The 23,278-nt window shown below is 49.8% G+C and overlaps 1 protein-coding gene across 1 annotated transcript in view; it reads left to right on the forward strand.

Annotated features, from left to right (window-relative positions):
- The first annotated feature begins 249 nt into the window (after nucleotides 1-249).
- LOC138647555 (sortilin-like) overlaps nucleotides 250-23,278 on the forward strand; it is a 51,614-nt gene continuing 28,585 nt past the window's right edge. Inside the window, exon 1 of the mRNA XM_069736632.1 lies at nucleotides 250-411. Within this exon, the coding sequence (XP_069592733.1) occupies nucleotides 259-411 (153 nt within the window). The 5' untranslated portion in view covers nucleotides 250-258. The remainder of the gene's footprint in view (nucleotides 412-23,278) is intronic.

Genomic DNA, 23,278 nt, shown 5'->3' on the forward strand with positions numbered 1-23,278 from the left:
ATCTGCCCGTGTGTACAGCGCCGATAATATAATAATAATATAATAATATAATATAATAATAATATAATATAAGGCTTCTCCCCGGGTACACGGCGCTGTGCACATTACTGCTCAGGCAGTCACCTGCGCCAGGTAAGTCAAGGCCACGCCCACTAGCCTCTGACCAGCCAATCCGCACTGTCGTCCGGTGCGTCGCAGCCAATCAGGAGCTTTCCTGCAAGTGTTGACTCTATATACACACGTGTCAGCGGTGACAAGATGGCGCCGCGGGATCTGTGGCGGCCGGGGCCTGAGGACGGAGGTGCTGCCGGAGGTCGGGCTGTGGTGACTGTGAAGACGGACCAGTATGTCGGGAACCTGCTCCTCCAAGCTTCTAGGGAACAGCCGAGTGGGAACGGCGACGAGCAACAGGTGACTGCGCGATGCGGTTTTTTAGTATTATTATTTTTTTTTTTTAAATTAACCCTTCACATTCCAAATGTCTGCACTGTGGTAACCCTTCATGCATTGTAAGGTTGTGTACGTATTGTTCTAGGGACTGTGCTGTGAGGGTATAAAGTTACCTCAGCCTACCCAAAACATAGAAATACTTATGGAACTTGTGACTATATATATATATATATATATATATATATATATATATATATATATATATATATATATATATATATATATATATATATATATATATATATATATATTGGACTGACATCCTTATTAGGTTATTAGGAGCCTGTGGGGGGGAAATGAGTAGGGTAAATGTCTACAGACAGCGCCACCCCTGTGCACAGGACGTGTCGGGTATTGCAGCCAAATGACTTTAACCCCTTCTTCACTTAGGATGTAGGGTACCTTGCTATGTCGGGGTGTGCGTGTATGGAGGGAGCTCCTAGCACCGCTCTAAACTGTACACTTGTGGCGCTCGTTGCTGCTCCCCTCCACTGAGATCGGTGGGCACCTGTAGTGGGGGCAATACTAAAGATTGGGGTACACCTTGTTGCGGTGGGACGGCTTTTCCGCTTTTGTTATCGAAAGTGTCATCCAAGTGCCCCATGTGATTTACACACATTATTACTATTTACTTACTGCAGGGTATTTGTTCACTTTGTTTTTCTCATTGATTATGTCCGCAGTGTGAATCTGCACCTACACCATGTTCCTGCTCCCCCCCCCCCCCCCTTTTTTTTTTTTTTATATTTCTATTTTTTTTAAGATTTGGAAAGATAAAAAAAAAAGTTTCAAGAGAATGACTTTAATCCAAACTTCTTTTTTTTTTTTTTTTTTTTTTTGTCATTTTCATGGTTTCCACTCTAAAAAAAAGTTTTTTTATACCAGTTGCCCACGATCCGGAACTAGCCGTGTCCAAAGCGCCGCCGTCTATTGAACGCAGGTGAATCTGCGTGTGGTCACTAAACCGTGCGGATTTACCGCGTCCAATACATTCTATTGGTGACTTAACATGCTGCGGTCTGGAGAGACGCGCCACATGTCCGTCTCCACAGATGTCTGTGGGCTTGGGATTTCTTGAAATGCCATCCACTATGCTGTAACATCTGGCCACTGTGGGATTGAAGCTGCATAAGTACCGAGCCGTGTGTACACAGGCTAAAAACTATTTTATTTAGTTTTTTTCATTCAGTGAAAGGCAAAGACAAATTTTCTTTGTAATTTTTGGGGTGATCTCCTTTAACCCCTGAGGAACCAGGATATACTTGTTTACCTTTTGCGACAGTAAATGTTAAATATTTGCTTTTTTTTTTTTTTTTTTTCTTCTTGCTTTGACTCCACGTCTGGCGTTTACAGCGCAGTGATACCGGCTAGACAAATTAAATTTTGCGAATTAATTAGAATCCATTTGCATAATTTGCTCGTCGAGTACCTAAAGTCGTGATACTCTGCTGAGCACCTTCTCATTTTACAAAGGACATTCAGTTAATTGGCGGTAAGAACTCCTGTTCCCATGTAATAGCGGCGCCTGCCCGTGAAGCCGAGGAGGACTTCACAACCTAGCGAAACAAATGTGAGAACTTTCTGCACCTCACAAACTTTTCTAATTACACTTTGGCGAGTAACAATTATTTTATAAACCTGTTGGTGAGTTAATAGATTCTACTGCTTTTTTTTTAAATTTTTTTTGTCTGTTTTTCAGATTTAAAGGGACGGTCTTCACAAACCTTTCTTTATTCAGATGCAGGATAGAGGCGTATGGATGTCACTTAGTGGGGGGTGGTGTCTTGCACTAGAACTGCTTTTGAGTAATTGCCGAAACTCGCTATGACATGGGCAGGTGCTGACGAGCATATGTTCTCATGCCAGAGAATCAGGTTGATTATGCAAATCGCACCTTCGAGTATGATCATAATGTGATCCGATTCAAATGAGAAGATAAAGGAAAAAATTCACCCATCTTCATTCTGTCAGTCCGTGGCAATTGGACTGCACTTGGATGGCATCGTATGTCCCATTGACTTGCATGGCTAAGTACGATCTAAATATCGGATTCAACTCTGGTATGCAGAATATGAAATATAATATATAACTATATCTATCTCCAGCCATCCTCCACCGATCAGGGCCAAGAAAAAAGTGTACGGCCCCATAAATTTGTCCATGTGTGATCCGACGTCTTGTTGAATTGCACTTGGTCCACTTCCGGTCATCTGCATAAGCCGGGCACATCTGTGCAATAAAGAGAATGTTTCACTGGTCATTAATGTCTTACACCCAGTGTACATGTTACTGTTCATCTGTGATCATGTATATTATAATTCTGAATATGAACAAGGTCCGGTGTCTTCCTTGGCTAGCAAAACTTGAAGTCCATGCAGTGAAAAAAGGAGAGGGCTTGTGCTCAAGAATAGGGGAGCAGAAACCAAAACTAATACAGGATTCTGCCGGTCTCCTGCGTTTAGGCTGTCCTGTCATTACATCTTATCCCTTGTCAACAGCATAGGGCATACGGGTCTGACTGCTGGAGGTTTTGACCCTGCAGGAGTCCCGAACTGTTTGAATGGTGGCACTCACTGCTGAAAAAAAATTAAAGGATCACTAACTGTGAAGGATTACCCCTTCCTCCCACGTCACCAATCCGTGACGTCACTACACAGGTCCAGCTCTCCGGCGCCCCCTTTGTCTCTCAGGTCAGTAAAGGGACTGCACCTAGAGCAAATGGCCGCCGGGGAGACTGCCCTGTTACCCACCCTGGGTATTCTAAGATTCGCAATCAGAGTAAAAGGATCAGCCCAAAATTAATTTATGATTTAATTGCCTTAAGGGCACACTAGATAATTACAAGAAATATACAATCACAATATATCAAGAGTTAGTCAGAGTACAATATAACAACAATAATACAAGGCTTAAAGGTATAAAGCTGGAGGTCAATTTACCAGGTCGAAGGTCGCTTGTGGAAGCCGGGGGGCATAGCATTCCGCAGGTCCAAAAACTTAGTTGCCGGGCAGCCCCCAGAAAGCATGTGCTTGCTCCCCTCTGGCTGGCATACCCTGTTCCTTAAGATGTCATCATCATCATCTTCTTCTGTGGAGTGAGTCCCTCCCAGTGACCTCAGCGTCTTCTTATACCTGGCTGAGCCCCCCTGCCTGCAGCTGGGTGGGCTTAGCAATCTCCACCCCCTCTGTCTCCCTGCAAGATTTATTCCAATATCTAATAAATGGGATAACTTCTCTCAGGATGATCGGATCAGCACACGGGCAGTACCAGCGCCTGTGGTTTGTTCTGCCGGTCGTACTGGGATCAAACCTGGACCCATTCGGTCCCTGTGGGAGGCTGATCCCTATATCTCGGGTTTCAGACCTTCCACCGTCACGGGAGTCACACTGTTCGATGCACAATTTCTTTAGGGTAAGGAGAATATTTTTTATGAGCCTGTACCTCGGACGATGCGTCCATAATTCACAATTCCATGTTGGAGACGGTTTGGCTGGGCTGCCATAATAGATGTGTATCCAGTGGCCACTTGGCATGCGTGTTTTAATTAAGCCCCCAAGCATTTCCAAGCCCCCTGGTGGCGTGGTTTCCTCATGGGGCTTTGAACTACCGTCTACAGTTTACACTGAGCTCAGCCCGTTAGCATACTAATAGGAACTCTATTCATTAGCAAAGGTGGGGGCCAGGAGCACTCCTGTGTCCAGGAGACAAAATGGAGTCACGCCAATCTGATAGCATGCCTGTTCCAAGATGGCGGCTGTTCCCTCATCACACCTCCCAGCTTTAGAGGGCGCTAGGGGGCATCACATTCCTGTGTTCCCCCATGCGCCCTTCCACACCTTCTCCTTGTCGGGACAACCCATCAGCATTACCATGGTCTCTGCCACTTCTGTGGCGGATGCTGAAGTGATACTGCTGGAGAGCCAGGCTCCAGCGTAGCAACCTCCCATTCGTCCCAGAGACCGAGTGTAACCAGCTGAGGGGGTTGTGGTCTGTTTCCACGGTGAAGTGGCGTCCGTACAAGTATGGCTGCAGGCGTTGCAGGGCCCATACAATTGCCAGACATTCCTTCTCCATCGTGGAATAGGCCACTTCCCTCGGCAGGAGCTTCCGGCTCAGGTACAAAACGGGGTGTTCATGTCCCGTAGTGTCGACCTGGCTGAGCACAGCACCGAGGCCAAAGTCACTGGCGTCGGTCTGTACTACGAACGGCTGCGTGAAGTCGGCTGCCTGTAGTACAGGAGAGCTAGACAAGGCGGTTTTGAGCGCCTGGAAAGCTGTCTCGCAGGCGACTGTCCAGTCGACTGCGACGGGCAGCTTCTTCTTGGTGAGGTCCGTCAGGGGCTTGGCCAGGGTGCTATAGTGTGGAACAAACCTCCTATAGTACCCGGCCGTCCCCAAGAAGGACATCACCTGCTTCTTGGTCCTGGGGGAGGGCCAGGAGGTGATGGCATCCACCTTCCCGGGCTCTGGCTTCAGAGCTCCCCCACCTACCCGGTGTCCCAGGTACTGGACCTCACTCATACCCAGCTGGCACTTTTCCGGCTTAATGGTCAACCCTGCCCTCTGGATCCTCCTCAACACCTGCGCCAGGTGCTGTAGGTGATCTTCCCAGGTGGGACTGAAGATGGCAATGTCATCCAGGTACGCAGTCGCATACCCTTCCAGTCCCTTGAGCAGCGTGTTGACCATCCGCTGAAAAGTGGCAGGGGCATTCTTCATGCCGAAGGGCATCACCGTGGACTCGTACAGTCCAAATGGGGTGATAAAGGCAGAGTGTTCCCGTGCCTTAGGGGTCAGGGGAATCTGCCAATATCCCCTGCTCAGATCCATGATGGTCAGGTACTTGGCCCCGGCCAGCTGATCGAGCAGGTCATCGATGCGCGGCATTGGGTACGCATCGGTGACCGTCACAGCGTTGAGCCCCCGGTAGTCCACGCAGAACCGCGTAGTCCGGTCCTTTTTAGGGACGAGGACTACCGGCGAAGCCCACGCGCTGTTGGATGCTTGGATCACCCCCAGCTTCAGCATCTCGTCTATCTCTTGGTGCATGTGCTGCTGCACCTCGAGAGAGACCCGATATGCTGAACGCCGGATCGGGGGGTGATTGCCGGTGTCCACATCGTGGACGGCTGCCTCAGTCCTTCCGGGCAGGCTGCTAAACGGCTCCTGAAAGGGGTGTAGGGTGACCCCCCAGCTGGGAACGTTGGTCCTCCGAAAGCTGGTGGCCAACCTCCACATCCTCGATGGATCCACCCGCCTTGACTTGGGTAAGCAGATCCAGGAGGGTTTCTACCTCCCCTTCCTCCGGGAGGTTGCACACTGGGTGGGCACAAGCCTCCCGCTCATGATGTGCTTTCATCATGTTCACGTGGAAGGCCTTCCTCCTTCCACGGGCGTGGTCCAGGGTGACCAGATAGGTGATGGCGTTGAGCTGCTGGTGCACGAGGTATGGACCCTCCCAGGCTGCCTGAAGCTTGTTTTGTGGGACGGGGACCAGTACCCACACCTTTTGACCCACCTGGTAGGTCCTCTCACAAGCATTCTGGTCGTACCACCGCTTCTGGTCAGCTTGGGCCTGGGCCATATTGTCATGCACCAGCTGCGTCAAGGCCGTCATTCTGTCCCGGAAGCGCACAACATACTCAATGGCCGACACTCCAGGGGTGGCCAAATCTCCTTCCCACGCTTCCTTCACTAGAGCAAGGGGCCCCCGTACACGTCGCCCATACAGGAGAACCCCGTTGAGGCCTGTGGAACCTCCCGGTAGGCAAATAGAAGGTGTGGGAGATACCGCTCCCAATCTCTCCCGTGGGAGTCGACCAACATCTTAAGCATCTGCTTTAAGGTGCCGTTGAACCGCTCACACAGGCCATTGGTCTGTGGGTGATACGGGCTGGCTACCAGATGTTGCACCTGGATCTGCTTACAGAGAGACTCCATCAGCTGGGACATGAACTGGGTCCCTCGGTCGGTGAGCATTTCCTGGGGAAACCCCACTCTGGAGAAGATCTCCAGTAAGGCAGTGCCCACTTTGTCAGCTCGAATGGATGACAAAGCGACCGCCTCCGGGTACCGAGTGGCATAGTCCACTACCGTTAATATGAAGCATTTCCCGGAGCGACTGGGAGTGGACAGAGGTCCAATGAGATCCACAGCCACCCTCGAGAAAGGCTCTTCAATGATGGGCAGAGTTACCAGTGGGGCTTTGGGGCGCCGCCCCGCCTTCCCCACCCTCTGGCAGGTGTCACACGAACGGCAGTAGGCAATTACCTCGGTCCTCATTCCAGGCCAGTAGAAATGCTGCGCTAGCCTGGCCCTGGTCTTAGCGATCCCTAGGTGTCCGGCCATGGGAATCTCGTGGGCTATCCGCAACAATTCCGCCCTGAACGGATAGGGTACCACTAACTGTCGGTCCCTGGGCCACGCCTCCGGTGAACCCTGCTGGACCGATACCCGGTACAGCCGTCCCTGGTCCCAGACCACCCGCTCGCGGTCTGACTCCCCAGGAGGCTGTGCCGCCTGCTCCTTGAGAGCTTTCAGGCTAGCGTCGGCTTCCAACGCTGCCTGAAATCCCTGACTCGATGTGGTGAGAATGGACGACACCGCCACATCCGCTGTCAGCTCCCCGGGATCTGTCTCCTGGCTGCTGCACTTGGTCAGAGAGGGGGAAGCCGTCGGACCTCTGCAAGGCTCCTTGGGCTCCGGCGCTCCCACTCCTGGTGACAGCGGCCACGACCACTGTGCCCATGGGTAGCGCCCGCTTCCCCCCGGCTCCTGACCAAGTCGCCGGGTCAGGCAGACTTCCCTGCCCTCCTGACATCCCGGGTGTGGGGAACTCCTGCCCTGGGGTCTTACCTGGTGGCTCCTCTCCCGGGACGCCTCCTCCCCCCATGGCCTGTTCCTCTTCCTGCAGGGGCCCTAGACTCAGCAGGCTGGATTCACTTAGGGGCCCTACACTGCCCGTAGCAGCCCCTCCCTCCACCTCTGAGCTCTCCCCTACAGTCTCCTCACCTGTCCTCCCTGTGAGCCCTGCGTGTGTGGTGTCAGTGTATGGAGTACCCTCAGGTTTCACTCCCTCCCCCACTGTTGGAGGCACATTCAACACATCAACATTCACAGTAGAGTCATGACATTCTTGGGGAGCCGAACTTGGGGGTTCAGTGGCCACATACTGAGACACTAGCCGCCCCAAATCGGTCCCAAGTAATACATTAGCAGGAATATTTGACGTTACTCCCACCTCCCGCATTCCCCTCCCGGCACCCCAGTCCAAAAACACCTTTGCGACAGGCAGCGCCGGTTCCACGCCTCCAATTCCGGAGACGGACAGGGTTCTCCCTGGCACCAAGTCTTGAGGGGACACCACCTCAGGACGTACTAGGGTTCGTTCAGCGCCTGTGTCCCGCAGTCCCATGACCGCTGAGCGGCCGATAGTGACGGGTTGGTAATTGTCCAGGGACCTCCCACCACCCCCTCCCACACATAAAACAGTGGACGGTTCCGGGGACAGGGATGGGGCCTTAAGACGCTGGGGACATGCAGCTTTGAAGTGTCCCAGCTGGTTGCAGTGATGACAACGTCTGGGTTCTGCGCCTGGCCTGGAGAGGGCAGCAGGGGGGTACACCCCTTGCACTCTGGGGGCTGGGGGAACAGGGGCAGGATTGGGCTTACCCCCTCTCCAGGTGCTGCTGGCAGGCTTCTTTGGCTCAGGCGCCCTGTTATTGGCATACTCATCTGCCAGGGCGGCTGTAGCAGAAGCCCCCTTCGGTTTCCGGTCACGGAGGAACTGCTGGAGGTCCTCTGGGCAGTTCCACAAGAACTGCTCCATGACGAACAGTTCCTGGACCCCCTGGCGGGTGGTGAGCGCTAGACCCGAGGTCCAGTGCTCTGCAGCTCTCAGCAACGCCCGCATGTGGTCGGTCCAGGTGTCCTTTGGGCCCCGCTGCAGGCTCCGGAACTTCTTGCGGTAAGACTCTGGGGTGAGGTTGTAGTGCTGGATCAGGGCCCGCTTGATGCTGCTGTAGTCCTGCTCAGCCCCGGCAGGTAAGTCCCCCAAAACTTCCAGGGACTTACCCCTCAAACGGGGGGTCAGGTATCTTGCCCACTGATCCGGGGCCAGATGGTGTTGAAGGCAGGTCCTTTCAAAGGCCAGCAAGAAGGAATCCAGGTCTCCATCCTTCTCAAGCAGAGGGAAGTCCTCGGCCCGGACTTTGGAAACCCTGGACTCTGGCGGTGCTGGGGCGTCCAGCGGGAGCCCGCGATGAGCCATCTCCAGTCGGTGCTGGCGCTCCGCTGCTCTCTCTGCCGCTGCTTGCTCCGCTGCCCGCTCAGCAGCTCTCTCTGCCCGCTCCGCTGCCTCACGGCGTTCTGCCCTCTCTCGCTCTGTCGCTTCACGGCGTTCTGCCCTCTCCCGCTCCTCTGCTTCACGGCGTTCTGCACGCTCGGCCTCCGCTGCTTTCTCTGCAGCTGCCATGAGTCTCATATAGGCGTCTTCATTACCCGCCTCGAGACGTGCTACTGCCGCTGCAACAAGGGCCGCTGATGTGGACAGGCTGGGGCGGGTAGGTGGTGGGTAGTCCCTTGCCGGACTAAGCACGGGTGGCTGGCTCCTTGGGGAGTCTGGGCTGAGCTCCCCCTCGCCTGGAACAGTACCGTCCACCACCACCTCCTCATAGGCCATAGCACTGGCCTGCGCCCTCACTGCACTCCTGGTGCCATCCGCCATCTTTGGAACCTCTGGTTACTGACACAGCTGTACCCCTGACCTTGCACACAACTTATTATATCTACACTCTGACCGTCTAGTGCTGGGCTGACCTTAAGACCCCAGCAGTGAAAGTTACCACTGGTAGTCTTTAGTGTCTGGGAGTAGGGGTCCCACGCACACTATTACTCTGATCCCACGTACGCTGCCACCACTGTGAAGGATTACCCCTTCCTCCCACGTCACCAATCCGTGACGTCACTACACAGGTCCAGCTCTCCGGCGCCCCCTTTGTCTCTCAGGTCAGTAAAGGGACTGCACCTAGAGCAAATGGCCGCCGGGGAGACTGCCCTGTTACCCACCCTGGGTATTCTAAGATTCGCAATCCGAGTAAAAGGATCAGCCCAAAATTAATTTATGATTTAATTGCCTTAAGGGCACACTAGATAATTACAAGAAATATACAATCACAATATATCAAGAGTTAGTCAGAGTACAATATAACAACAATAATACAAGGCTTAAAGGTATAAAGCTGGAGGTCAATTTACCAGGTCGAAGGTCGCTTGTGGAAGCCGGGGGGCATAGCATTCCGCAGGTCCAAAAACTTAGTTGCCGGGCAGCCCCCAGAAAGCATGTGCTTGCTCCCCTCTGGCTGGCATACCCTGTTCCTTAAGATGTCATCATCATCTTCTTCTGTGGAGTGAGTCCCTCCCAGTGACCTCAGCGTCTTCTTATACCTGGCTGAGCCCCCCTGCCTGCAGCTGGGTGGGCTTAGCAATCTCCACCCCCTCTGTCTCCCTGCAAGATTTATTCCAATATCTAATAAATGGGATAACTTCTCTCAGGATGATCGGATCAGCACACGGGCAGTACCAGCGCCTGTGGTTTGTTCTGCCGGTCGTACTGGGATCAAACCTGGACCCATTCGGTCCCTGTGGGAGGCTGATCCCTATATCTCGGGTTTCAGACCTTCCACCGTCACGGGAGTCACACTGTTCGATGCACAATTTCTTTAGGGTAAGGAGAATATTTTTTATGAGCCTGTACCTCGGACGATGCGTCCATAATTCACAATTCCATGTTGGAGACGGTTTGGCTGGGCTGCCATAATAGATGTGTATCCAGTGGCCACTTGGCATGCGTGTTTAAATTAAGCCCCCAAGCATTTCCAAGCCCCCTGGTGGCGTGGTTTCCTCATGGGGCTTTGAACTACCGTCTACAGTTTACACTGAGCTCAGCCCGTTAGCATACTAATAGGAACTGTATTCATTAGCAAAGGTGGGGGCCAGGAGCACTCCTGTGTCCAGGAGACAAAATGGAGTCACGCCAATCTGATAGCATGCCTGTTCCAAGATGGCGGCTGTTCCCTCATCACACTAACATTGTGGTGTTTAACTCCATGTCCATCACACTTCTGTGAAACCATCCTGTCCAGTTATGAAGCCACACTGATTGTGAATGTGTCTCTCCTGCTGTTGTGCAAATGGAACAGACAACAGGTAGAAATGATCGGCAATTAGCAAGACACCCCTATGAAGGAGCGGTTCTGCAGGTGGTGACCACAGACCATTTCTCTGTTCTCATCCTTTTGGCTGTTTGGTCACTTTTGCATTTTGTCATTTCTCTCACCCCTAGAGATACTGTACAGTAGTAAGAGGCGGTGTCTACAACAGGGGTGTCGAACTGCATTCCTCAAGGGCTGCAAACAGGTCATGTTTTCAGGATTTCCTTGTACTGCACAGGTGATAATGTAATCGCCTACACACATAATGATTACAGCACCTTGTGCAAAGCTAAGGAAATCTTGAAAACACGCATGGTTTGCGGCCCTCGAGGAATGCAGTTTGACACCCCACCCCTGGTCTACAACACAGAGAAGTTGCTGAGATAGTGCAGCTCATCCAGGATGGCACATCAGTGTGAGCTGTGACAAGAAGGGAAGCTGTGATTGTCAAGTGTCCAGAGCATGGAGAAGATACCAGGAGTTGTGGAGGGGGCTGTAGGAGGGCAACAACCCAGAAGCCGGACCGCTAACTTCTCCTTTGTGCAAGGAGGAGCCCTGCAAAATGACCTCCAGCAGGCCACTAACATCCATGTGTCTGCTCAAACTGTCATAAACGGACTCCATGAGGGTGGTATGCGGGCCTGATGTCCACAAGTGGGTGTTGTGCTTACAGCCTAACACCGTGCAGAGCAATTGGCATTTTCCAGACAAGATTGGCAGATTCGACATTGGCGCCCTGTGCTCTTTACAGGTGTGAGCAAGTTTGCATTAAGCACATATGATAGACATGACAGCCTGGAGACGCAATGGAGAACGTTCTGCCTGCAATACCCTCCGGCATGACAGGTTTTGCAGTGGGTCAGTAGTGGTGTGGGGAGGCATTTCTTTGGAGGACCGCACAGCCCTCCATGTGCTTGTCAGAGGTACCATGACTACCACTTGGTACCAGGATGAGACCATACGCTGGTGCGGTTGGCCCTGGGTTCCTTCTGATGCATGACAATGCTAGGCCTCATGTGGATGAAGTGTCAGCAGTTCCTGCATGATGAAGGCACTGATACTATAGACTGGCCCGCCCGTTCCCCAGACCTGAGTCCAGTCGAGCACATGTGGGACATCCTGTCTCGTTCCATCCACCAACGCCATGTTGCACCATGGACTGTCCAGGAGTTGACTGCTGCTATAATCCAGGTCTGGAAGGAGATCCCTCAGAAGAACATCGGCCGCCTCATCAGGAGCATGCCCAGGCGTTGTAGGGAGGTCATACAGGCACGTGTAGGCCACACACGCTACTGAGCATCAGTACCTTGTCTTGAGGCACTTCCACTCACGTTAGATAAGCCTGTAATTTGTTTTTTTTTTCCTTTTTGGTTTTGGGTATCATTCTAAACCCAGACCTCCATGGGATATTTAATTTTTTTGATTTACATTGATCGTTTTTGTTTTATTCTCAACACATTCCTCTATGTAATGAATAAAGATTTGAAACTGGAATATTTCATTAAGTGACATCTAGGATGTGGTATTTTAGTTTTCCCTTTATTTATTTATTTATTTATTTATTTATTTTTTTGAGAAATGTATTTAAACTAGGAGGGGCTACTGGTATTAGCCAAGTATAGCAGAAGACTATCTTCCTTGGTCCCATAGTTGGCAAACAGTGTCAGGATGGACATGGGATAATTAATTTTTTTTTTTTTTCTTTCAAGAAACCGAAGTGGAGATGGCAATTTATTTTTTACTAGATGGTGGCCCGATTATAACGCATCGGGTATTCTAGAATATGTATGTAGTTTGTTTATGAAGATTTTAGAATAATACATTGAATACACAGGATTTGGCCAACCGCGACCAATTAGCGAAGCGTGGTTCAAATCCTGCGCTAATTCGCGGCCGGACTGCGCCTGTCGCTGACTGTTCGCGGCCAGCCACGTAGTGTATAGCAGGGGTGTCAAACTGCATTCCTCGAGGGCCGCAAACCATGCGTGTTTTCCAGATTTCCTTAGCTTTGCACAAGGTGCTGTAATCCTTATGTGTGTAGGTGATTAAATTATCACCTGTGCAGTACAAGGAAATCCTGAAAACATGACCTGTTTGCAGCTCTTGAGGAATGCAGTTTGATACCTCTGGTATATAGCACAGCCCACGGAGTGTATAACACAGCCACGTAGCATATAACACAGCTCACATAGTATATAACAGCCCACGCACGTAGTGCTTAGCACAGCCCACGTAGTGTATAGCACAGCGGGCATCATATCCCTGTTAAAAATAAATAAATAAATAAAAATAAAAAATAGTGGTATACTCTCCTTCCGTCGGCCCCTCAGATCCAGAACAGGCCTTTCCGGCTCCTTGCGACGCCCCGGTGATCTCGCGAGATCTCAATTCATGAATCGTTCACTGGGGCGTCGCGAGGAGCGGGAAAGGCCTGTTCTGGATCCGAGGGGCCGACAGAGGGTGAGTATAGAAGTATATATTTTTTTAACATTAGATCTTTTTACTGTTGATGCTGCATAGGCAGCATCAATAGTAAAAAGTTGATCACACAGGGTTAATAGCTGCGTTAACAGAGTGCATTACACCGCGGCATAACACGGTCTGTTAATGCTGCTATGAACCCTGTGTGAGCGCTGACTGCGGGGAGGAAGGAGCGGCCATTTTGCCGCTGGACTGTGCCCGTCGCTGATTGGTCGCGGCCACCACCAATCAGCGACGCGGGATTTCCAAGAGGCAGACAGACGGAAGTGACCCTTAGACAATTATATAGTAGATTCTAATGAGCATTTCACAAAATGCAGACCCACAGGCCCAATTTTACTTCAGTTTTAAAAACTTTTTTTTATTCTCGTCAGTCATGTACTTTTGTAACTTGGCATCTCCATAATAAATGGCACTTATCTATGTTTTCATGGGAACAGACTTTTTTTTTTTTCCCCACTTGCAGATACAAGCGATGCCCTTATATTTATACTACTGACGCACCCTCTGTGCTCCTACCATGGATACCATTTATTTTTCCACAATTACAACAATGATTGTGCCAACTGTAGTAATTCCAGTGTCTATAGGGGAGGATTTATCAACATCCGTGTGATCACCGATATCCTCTGTTTGTCTTGGCTTTTACGCTACTACTACTCATGACGTTAGTACTTAAGTGTTGGCACAGACGTTTCCCATTACAATGGCTCATGTAGTATTGAAATATTTACCCCCATGGTACAAATGCCCAACTCTTGTCCCCAATCATCTGAGGATAAATCCTAAAAGTTAGACGTGTCGCCACTTCTTTCCGGTTTAGGAATCCATTTGAGAGCCACCATGTATCATTGTGAAATATGGACCATGTCTAGGGTGGTTGGTCGGCTGTGTTTAATTTCTTACATGGAGAGATGAAGCCTTTGGTCCAGATGATCAGATGGAATACAGTATGGAGTGATGATGATCATGCAGCGATGCCGGGCCAACAAAGGCTGTAGAGATTGGCTGGGAGCTGGAGCAAAGGAGGCGGCAGTCGGCCACATGGAAACTATGGACTCGGCAAAGTGTTGGAAGTGCTGAGCTGGAGATGATGAGATTCATCTTTGGTGAAGTAGTAGAACCTAGCAAGGTAGCAGAGCTGGCGTTGTCAAGAGACACGTCATTAGTAAAAAGATGCTCAGTGGTTGTAGCCAAGCCAGGTTTGTCGGTAGACCCTCGTGATGCTGTAGCAGAACCCAGCGACCTAGCAGAGCAGGATTTGTGAGGAAGCACCTCATCCGTTAACAGGTTCAAAGTAACTGGTGTAAGGCTTGGTTTGCCCATTGTGTACACCTGGCTTTAAAGAGTTGTTCTTAATTAAATGCTTAAAATTGCAAAGTGATTGTGCAACTAAGATGCACTGCAAGCTACTTAATGTATTAAAACATCCCCTTTATTTTCAAGAACAGAGGGGGTTTAAGTCTATAGTCTACTGCTTTGCCTAACAAACAATCTCCCTCTGCAGTCAGATTGCTGGCTTCCTAAGCAAGGAGTGCAGCGCTGACAAACTATAGCAAAGAGCATGTAAGCGCTTCTCTTAAGCTGGCCTGATGTGGCCTTTATCAATGCCCTTGTGTTCCTGCAATGTGGCAGACGAGGCTGTCTCCTGCTTAAACCGGAGAGAGGGCACAGTTTGGGTCAGAAGCTCCTGACCCTGTAGAAGACCGCTCACCGTAGTGGTGTGATTGACTGAAGCGGAGATCGCCAGAACTGCGGGGCTGAATCTGCAGAGAACTGTATTGGAAAGTTAGAACTCATTCTATAATAATGCCTTTTTTCTGTCAAGTTTTGAAAAAGTTGAGTAAAACCTCTTTACTTTTCCGAGCTGTCTCCTAGCTTGGAGTCTTGGCGTAATCTAGCCCAGCTGTTCGGGCATTTCGGGCACGAGCTCGCCTACTGGCAGCCACTTCATGTGATATTATTCAGGGGCTGATGGATGAAGGTGGAGGGACCTCTATTACTGGCGGTAGGTGCATGATCAGGACTGTAAGATAATAAATAAAAATATTTTAATGGCTGCCATATAAACGAGCTGAATCTGAGGGAGAGACCACTTTACGAGAACAAAATCTAAGTACATTACATTCCAAATTTCCATGGAGAAGCGACAGTGGAAATGTCTCCGCCAGTGTTAAGATGTCTTTTGTTCGGTGGATGTGAATGTACTCATCATACAAATGAGGCAGAGTTAAGCCTTTTCACCTTTTAACTTTCGTGCATGTGTTTTGCAAAATTGCTAAATGATCTAGTACTTCAGCACAATTTTCTACCACGTCTTTGACATGACAAGGTCACAATTGAGATGGGGAACAATATCTCATTGCTTTAGAATATCAAGGTGTATATACATATAGTGAGGAGGATGCGCTTCTGCATTTGCTATGAGGCTGGTGATTTTATTATATCCCCTTACAAATGAACAATGTCACGGAGTCAACAGGCCTGATTCGGCTTCAGCGAGGAAGCAATTCAGTATTAAAGGGAACATGTCACCTGTTTCATGTCTGAACTAAGACTAGCACCTTAATCAGAGCCTATGCTGCATTCCATAAGCGTATATAATCCCCCACCCGTATGCTTCCAAAAACCTCCCACGCTCTATGTAATTCCTGCCGGGCTGGTCCGATGGGTGTCCTTGCTGAGGCTTCGATCCCTCCTCCCGGCTGATGATTGCTGTCCGCCTGCTTTGATTGACGTGGATGATACCTCCTGAATCATCCACATAGCTGGGAGAAATCACGCCTGCGCACAGACCTCGCCGGCTCGCGCCTTTGCTCTGCTCTACTGCAAGCTGAGGTCAAACCATAAGGGAGCATGCGGTTATGTTTTGGGCTTTGCCCGCAGTAGGGTGCATGCGCACTTATGTTTTAGCCTCTTCGAAATTTGTCACTGTTTTTCTCTTGATCTCAGGGAATCAACTAGCTTAGGATAGTGGTCCTCAACCTTTCTTATCTTGAGAGCCTCATTCAGGTCTGAGAGTAACGAGCCACATCCAAATCACTCTGTCCCCCTCCTGAGTTGTGACTTCCAGCTCATGGCTACCCCACAGTAGTGACACCAAGATCCCTCATTATCCGCTTACAGACAGCCAAAGCTTCTTCACTGATAACCCTGAGGAATAGAGTTGAGCGACCTTGACCTTTTTAGAGTCGAGCCGGGTTTTGCGAAACCCGACTATGTCCAAAGTCGGGTCGAGTGAAATCGGCCGATTATGACGTAAAGTCGGGATCGACCGAAACACGAAACCCAATGCAAGTCAATGGGGCAGCATAGTCGGCAGTGAGTGGGGGCCAGGAAAACACCTAGAGTGCCCATTTTAATGTCAAAACCATCCATTCTTCTTAATGAAGCTTGTCAAGCGTAATTTACCTTAAAATAATTGGAAGGCATTTGAAATTGGGGGTCATTTGGCTAAAGTTGTGGGGGGTAGGGCTGGTTCAAGTAATTAGTGGGCCCAGTAAATCTGGACCACGTCACGGCAGTGGAGCAGGGAGAGGTAAGTATTTCAACTTTGCAAGTGCTGTGATCCTGAGCAAGCAGGGGGGGCCCACTCATTGGCATTGGCACTGGCACAGGGCCCCTCAAAGTACAGCGGTGTGTTTGCACGGCGGGGGCGCCTCCCACCGGCAGCAACACTTTTGCGTACTATGAGAGGCCCTGTGCCAGTGACGTCGCCAACTAGTATTCCTCCCCCCACCTGATGAAGGAACCTGCACTTTCATCTGCACCTTCCTCTTTGTCCCCGTGTAAGGTGGTATGGTATGCGGGAAGAGCAACCTGACTTTCAGCAGGGTCACAATGTTGTTGTGTAGCGTGCACGGGGAATGTTGCGTTATGGGTCAATGTACCAGCAGACTCATCTATCACTGGCTGGGCAATGGGCACGATGAAGTGGAAACACAGATATAGGCCCAAAGAAGAAAGTGGGCTAAATGCAGTTCAAAATTGGTAACACAGGAATAACCAGGGGGCATTGCAGTGGAGGACAACTGGAATGAGAGGCTGACACAGAGAGTAGGGCCAAATCAGTAAGTAGTCGAAATGCAGTTCAAAATTGGCAACCGTAGTAAACAGGCGGCACAGCTTTGTTCAGTGGAGGAGAACAGCAAGGAGTGGCAGACACCGATAGTAGGCCCCAACCCAACTAGTAGGCCAAATGCAGTCTAACATTAACAACTACTTAACGAGAGGCTGAAAATGGAATTTCAGGACAGGAAACCAGGAGAACAGCAAGGAGTGGCAGACACCGATAGTAGGCCCCAAACCAACTAGTACGCCAAATGCAGTTGTTCCATTTAACCACAATTTAATGAGAGCCTGAAGATAGAAGCTCAGGAAAGGCAACCTGGGGAACACCTTGGAGTGTAACACAACCTCTCTCTACACCACGGAAGGGCTGATTCTTAGGAAGGAAGGCTGTTGTAAATAAGCATTGCGCGTCCGAGGGTGATTATATTCTTATTCGGTATCTACTCACCCTCGGACGCGCCATGCTTCTTGATTTGTAATTAATGTTTATTTGCAATGTGCTTTTGACTTACTCAATTATTTTTTTAATTATTGATTTTATTAAATTAATAGTTTAACATCTTATTGGAAATAATTTAAAGGAGACGCGACAGGACAACACTCGGTGGATGCCATATCTGTGTTAACAACTCCAAAAAACTTTCAGTTAACTTCTTGCAGGAGAAAGAAATTGTAGCTGTTGGACCTTTGTAGTACAGTTCCAGATATTTGTTGTGTGTTTGTTTTGATTGTTAAAATGTCTGCATTTGAGATCTCAACACGATCTTATTTTTTATAATCAAATTAATTTTTTAAATATTTTATTAGGTTGGTTCAAGGGGTACACGGGCCGCAGTAGACAGGTCAGTGGAGGCCTAGTGGAAGGAGGGACCACAGACAGGCATCGAAGGCCTAAAATAATAACACATGGCTGTAGGCAATTTTAAATTGGTTCCAGGGGTACACGGGCAGCAGTGCCCTGGTCAGTGTAGTAGTAGTTGAAAGAATGGACCGCAGACAGGCATCGAAGGCCTAAAATAAAAAAATTGGGCTGGCTGTAGGCAATTTTAAATTGGTTCCAGGGGTACACGGCCAGCAGTGGTGTGGTCAGTGGAGGCCTAGTGGAAGGAGTGACCGCAGACAGGCATCGAAGGCCTAAAATATTAACACATGGCTGTAGTCAATTTTAAATTGGTTCCAGGGGTACTTGGGCAGCAGTGCCCTGGTCAGTGTAGTAGTAGTTGAACGAATGGACCGCAGACAGGCATCGAAGGCCTAAAATAAAAAAATTGGGCTGGCTGTAGGCAATTTTAAATTGGTTCCAGGGGTACACGGGCAGCAGTGGTGTGGTCAGTGGAGGCCTAGTGGAAGGAGTGACCGCAGACAGGCATCGAAGGCCTAAAATAATCACACATGGCTGTAGGCAATTTTAAATTGGTTCCAGGGGTACACGGGCAGCAGTGGTGTGGTCAGTGGAGGCCTAGTGGAAGGAGTGACCGCAGACAGGCATCGAAGGCCTAAAATAATAACACATGGCTGTAGGCAATTTTAAATTGGTTCCAGGGGTACACGGGCAGCAGTGGTGTGGTCAGTGGAGGCCTAGTGGAAGGAGTGACCACAGACAGGCATCGAAGGCCTAAAATATTAACACATGGCTGTAGTCAATTTTAAATTGGTTCCAGGGGTACTTGGGCAGCAGTGCCCTGGTCAGTGTAGTAGTAGTTGAAAGAATGGACCGCAGACAGGCATCGAAGGCCTAAAATAAAAAAATTGGGCTGGCTGTAGGCAATTTTAAATTGGTTCCAGGGGTACACGGGCAGCAGTGGTGTGGTCAGTGGAGGCCTAGTGGAAGGAGTGACCGCAGACAGGCATCGAAGGCCTAAAATAATAACACATGGCTGTAGGCAATTTTAAATTGGTTCCAGGGTTACACGGGCAGCAGTGGTGTGGTCAGTGGAGGCCTAGTGGAAGGAGTGACCGCAGACAGGCATCGAAGGCCTAAAATAATCACACATGGCTGTAGGCAATTTTAAATTGGTTCCAGGGGTACACGGGCAGCAGTGCCCTGGTCAGTGTAGTAGTAGTTGAAAGAATGGACCGCAGACAGGCATCGAAGGCCTAAAATAAAAAAATTGGGCTGGCTGTAGGCAATTTTAAATTGGTTCCAGGGGTACACGGGCAGCAGTGGTGTGGTCAGTGGAGGCCTAGTGGAAGGAGTGACCGCAGACAGGCATCGAAGGCCTAAAATAATAACACATGGCTGTAGGCAATTTTAAATTGGTTCCAGGGTTACACGGGCAGCAGTGGTGTGGTCAGTGGAGGCCTAGTGGAAGGAGTGACCGCAGACAGGCATCGAAGGCCTAAAATAATCACACATGGCTGTAGGCAATTTTAAATTGGTTCCAGGGGTACACGGGCAGCAGTGGTGTGGTCAGTGGAGGCCTAGTGGAAGGAGTGACCACAGACAGGCATCGAAGGCCTAAAATATTAACACATGGCTGTAGTCAATTTTAAATTGGTTCCAGGGGTACTTGGGCAGCAGTGCCCTGGTCAGTGTAGTAGTAGTTGAAAGAATGGACCGCAGACAGGCATCGAAGGCCTAAAATAAAAAAATTGGGCTGGCTGTAGGCAATTTTAAATTGGTTCCAGGGGTACACGGGCAGCAGTGGTGTGGTCAGTGGAGGACTAGTGGAAGGAGTGACCGCAGACAGGCATCGAAGGCCTAAAATAATAAAACATGGCTGTAGGCAATTTTAAATTGGTTCCAGGGGTACACGGGCAGCAGTGGTGTGGTCAGTGGAGGCCTAGTGGAAGGAGTGACCACAGACAGGCATCGAAGGCCTAAAATATTAACACATGGCTGTAGTCAATTTTAAATTGGTTCCAGGGGTACTTGGGCAGCAGTGCCCTGGTCAGTGTAGTAGTAGTTGAAAGAATGGACCGCAGACAGGCATCGAAGGCCTAAAATAAAAAAATTGGGCTGGCTGTAGGCAATTTTAAATTGGTTCCAGGGGTACACGGGCAGCAGTGGTGTGGTCAGTGGAGGACTAGTGGAAGGAGTGACCGCAGACAGGCATCGAAGGCCTAAAATAATAAAACATGGCTGTAGGCAATTTTAAATTGGTTCCAGGGGTACACGGGCAGCAGTGCCCTGGTCAGTGTAGTAGTAGTTGAAAGAATGGACCGCAGACAGGCATCGAAGGCCTAAAATAAAAAAATTGGGCTGGCTGTAGGCAATTTTAAATTGGTTCCAGGGGTACACGGGCAGCAGTGGTGTGGTCAGTGGAGGACTAGTGGAAGGAGTGACCGCAGACAGGCATCGAAGGCCTAAAATAATAAAACATGGCTGTAGGCAATTTTAAATTGGTTCCAGGGGTACACGGGCAGCAGTGGTCTGGTCAGTGGAAGTCTAGTGGAAGGAGTGACCGCAGACAGGCTTCGAAGGCCTAACATAACAAACTTGGGCTGGCTGTAGGCACTTTTAAATTGGTTCCAGGGGTACATGGGCAGCAGTGTATGGTCAGTGGAAGTCTAGTGGAAGGAGTGACCGCAGACAGGCTTCCAAGGCCTAACATAACAAACTTGGGCTGGCTGTAGGCACTTTTAAATTGGTTCCAGGGGTACACGGGCAGCAGTGGTCTGGTCAGTGGAAGTCTAGTGGAAGGAGTGACCGCAGACAGGCTTCCAAGGCCTAACATAACAAACTTGGGCTGGCTGTAGGCACTTTTAAATTGGTTCCAGAGGTACACGGGCAGCAGTGGTCTGGTCAGTGGAAGTCTAGTGGAAGGAGTGACCACAGACAGGCTTCGAAGGCCTAACATAACAAACTTGGGCTGGCTGTAGGCACTTTTAAATTGGTTCCAGGGGTACATGGGCAGCAGTGGTCTGGTCAGTGGAAGTCTAGTGGAAGGAGTGACCGCAGACAGGCTTCGAAGGCCTAACATAACAAACTTGGGCTGGCTGTAGGCACTTTTAAATTGGTTCCAGGGGTACATGGGCAGCAGTGGTCTGGTCAGTGGAAGTCTAGTGGAAGGAGTGACCGCAGACAGGCTTCCAAGGCCTAACATAACAAACTTGGGCTGGCTGTAGGCACTTTTAAATTGGTTCCAGGGGTACATGGGCAGCAGTGGTCTGGTCAGTGGAAGTCTAGTGGAAGGAGTGACCGCAGACAGGCTTCCAAGGCCTAACATAACAAAATTGGGCTGGCTGTAGGCACTTTAAATTGGTTCCAGGGGTACATGGGCAGCAGTGTATGGTCAGTGGAAGTCTAGTGGAAGGAGTGACGGCAGACAGTCTTCGAAGGCCTAACATAACAAAATTGGGCTGACTATAGGCACTTTTAAATTGGTTCCAGGGTAACACGGCCAGCAGTGGCCTGGTCAGTGTAGTAGTTGTAGAAAGAAGGGACCGCAGACAGGCTTCGAAGGCCTAACATAACAAAAATGTCAAAACAATGGTATTGTCAGTGCCAGGCATTGAAGGATGTCAGCGCCTAGACTACACATTGGTGAAGCTGTGAGAGATAATTTTGCTAGTGGTAGAGCACTGTTTGAGCTGGGGGGGGAACTGGCTTGTGGCCGGCGGTACAGGCACAGGGCCCCTCATATTACAACGGTGTGTCTGACGTTGGGTGCGCACCACCACCGCCAGAGACACTTTATTGTACTATGAGGGACCCAGTGGCAGTGCCGTCGACCAAAAGCGGCCACACCCACCTCTTCAGACAAACAGCACTCTCAAGGGTCCAAGCGCAAAGTGGCGATAGCACGGCCCCGTGTGGGGAGTTTGGCCATTTCGTGAGGTGGAAACATGTCGTATGCTGGACAATCAGGTGAAGAAAATTACGAGATTGGAAAAGTCATTCAGAATAGTCCACAGGCAAGACCTTTTCATAGGAAAGCTAGGTGTCAGCCGGGCAGGGTGGGGCAAAAGATTTTGAAATCCAGTTGTGGTTCATTTTAATGAAGGTTAGATCATCTACATTTTGGGTAGCCAGACGAGTCCTTTTTTCTGTTAGTATTGAACCTGCAGCACTGAATACTCTTTCTGATAGGACACTAGCTGCCGGGCAAGCAAGCTCCTGCAATGCATATTCTGCCAATTCTGGCCAGGTGTCTAATTTGGATGCCCAGTAATCAAATGGGAATGACGGTTGAGGGAGAACGTCGATAAGGGATGAAAAATAGTTTGTAACCATACTGGACAAATGTTGTCTCCTGTCACTTTGAATTGATGCTGCAGTACCTGTCCTGTCTGCGGTCATAGAAAAATCACTCCACAACCTGGTCAGAAAACCCCTCTGGCCAACGCCACTTCTGATTTCTGCCCCTCTAACACCTCTGGTCTGCTGGCCCCTGGAGCTCGTGTGAGAACGATCACGGGCGCTGTGTGCAGGGAATGCCAGAAGCAAACGGTCAACAAGAGTTGATTGTTTTGTTGCTAATATTAGTTCCAAGTTCTCATGTGGCATAATATTTTGCAATTTGCCTTTATAGCGAGGATCAAGGAGGCAGGCCAACCAGTAATCGTCATCGTTCATCATTTTTGTAATGCGTGTGTCCCTTTTGAGGATACGCAAGGCATAATCCGCCATGTGGGCCAAAGTTCCCGTTGTCAAATCTGCGGTTGTGCTTGGTTGAGGGGCAGTTGCAGGCAAATCTACGTCACTTGTGTCCCTCAAAAAACCAGAACCCGGCCTTGCCACGCCACCAATTTCCCGTGCCCCCGGGAAAGCTTCCTCATTAAAAATATACTCATCCCCATCATCCTCCTCATCCTCCACCTCCTCTTCGCCCGGTACCTCGTCATGTACACTGCTCTGACCAGACAATCGCTGACTGTCATCAAGGCTTTCCTCTTCCTCTGGTGCAGACGCCTGATCCTTTATGTGCGTCAAACTTTGCATCAGCAGACGCATTAGGGGGATGCTCATGCTTATTATGGCGTTGTCTGCACTAACCAGCCGTGTGCATTCCTCAAAACACTGAAGGACTTGACACATGTCTTGAATCTTCGACCACTGCACACCTGACAACTCCATGTCTGCCATCCTACTGCCTGCCCGTGTATGTGTATCCTCCCACAAA

The sequence above is a fragment of the Ranitomeya imitator genome, chromosome 8 (genome assembly GCF_032444005.1).
Source record: "Ranitomeya imitator isolate aRanImi1 chromosome 8, aRanImi1.pri, whole genome shotgun sequence".
NCBI classification, from domain to species: domain Eukaryota; kingdom Metazoa; phylum Chordata; class Amphibia; order Anura; family Dendrobatidae; genus Ranitomeya; species Ranitomeya imitator.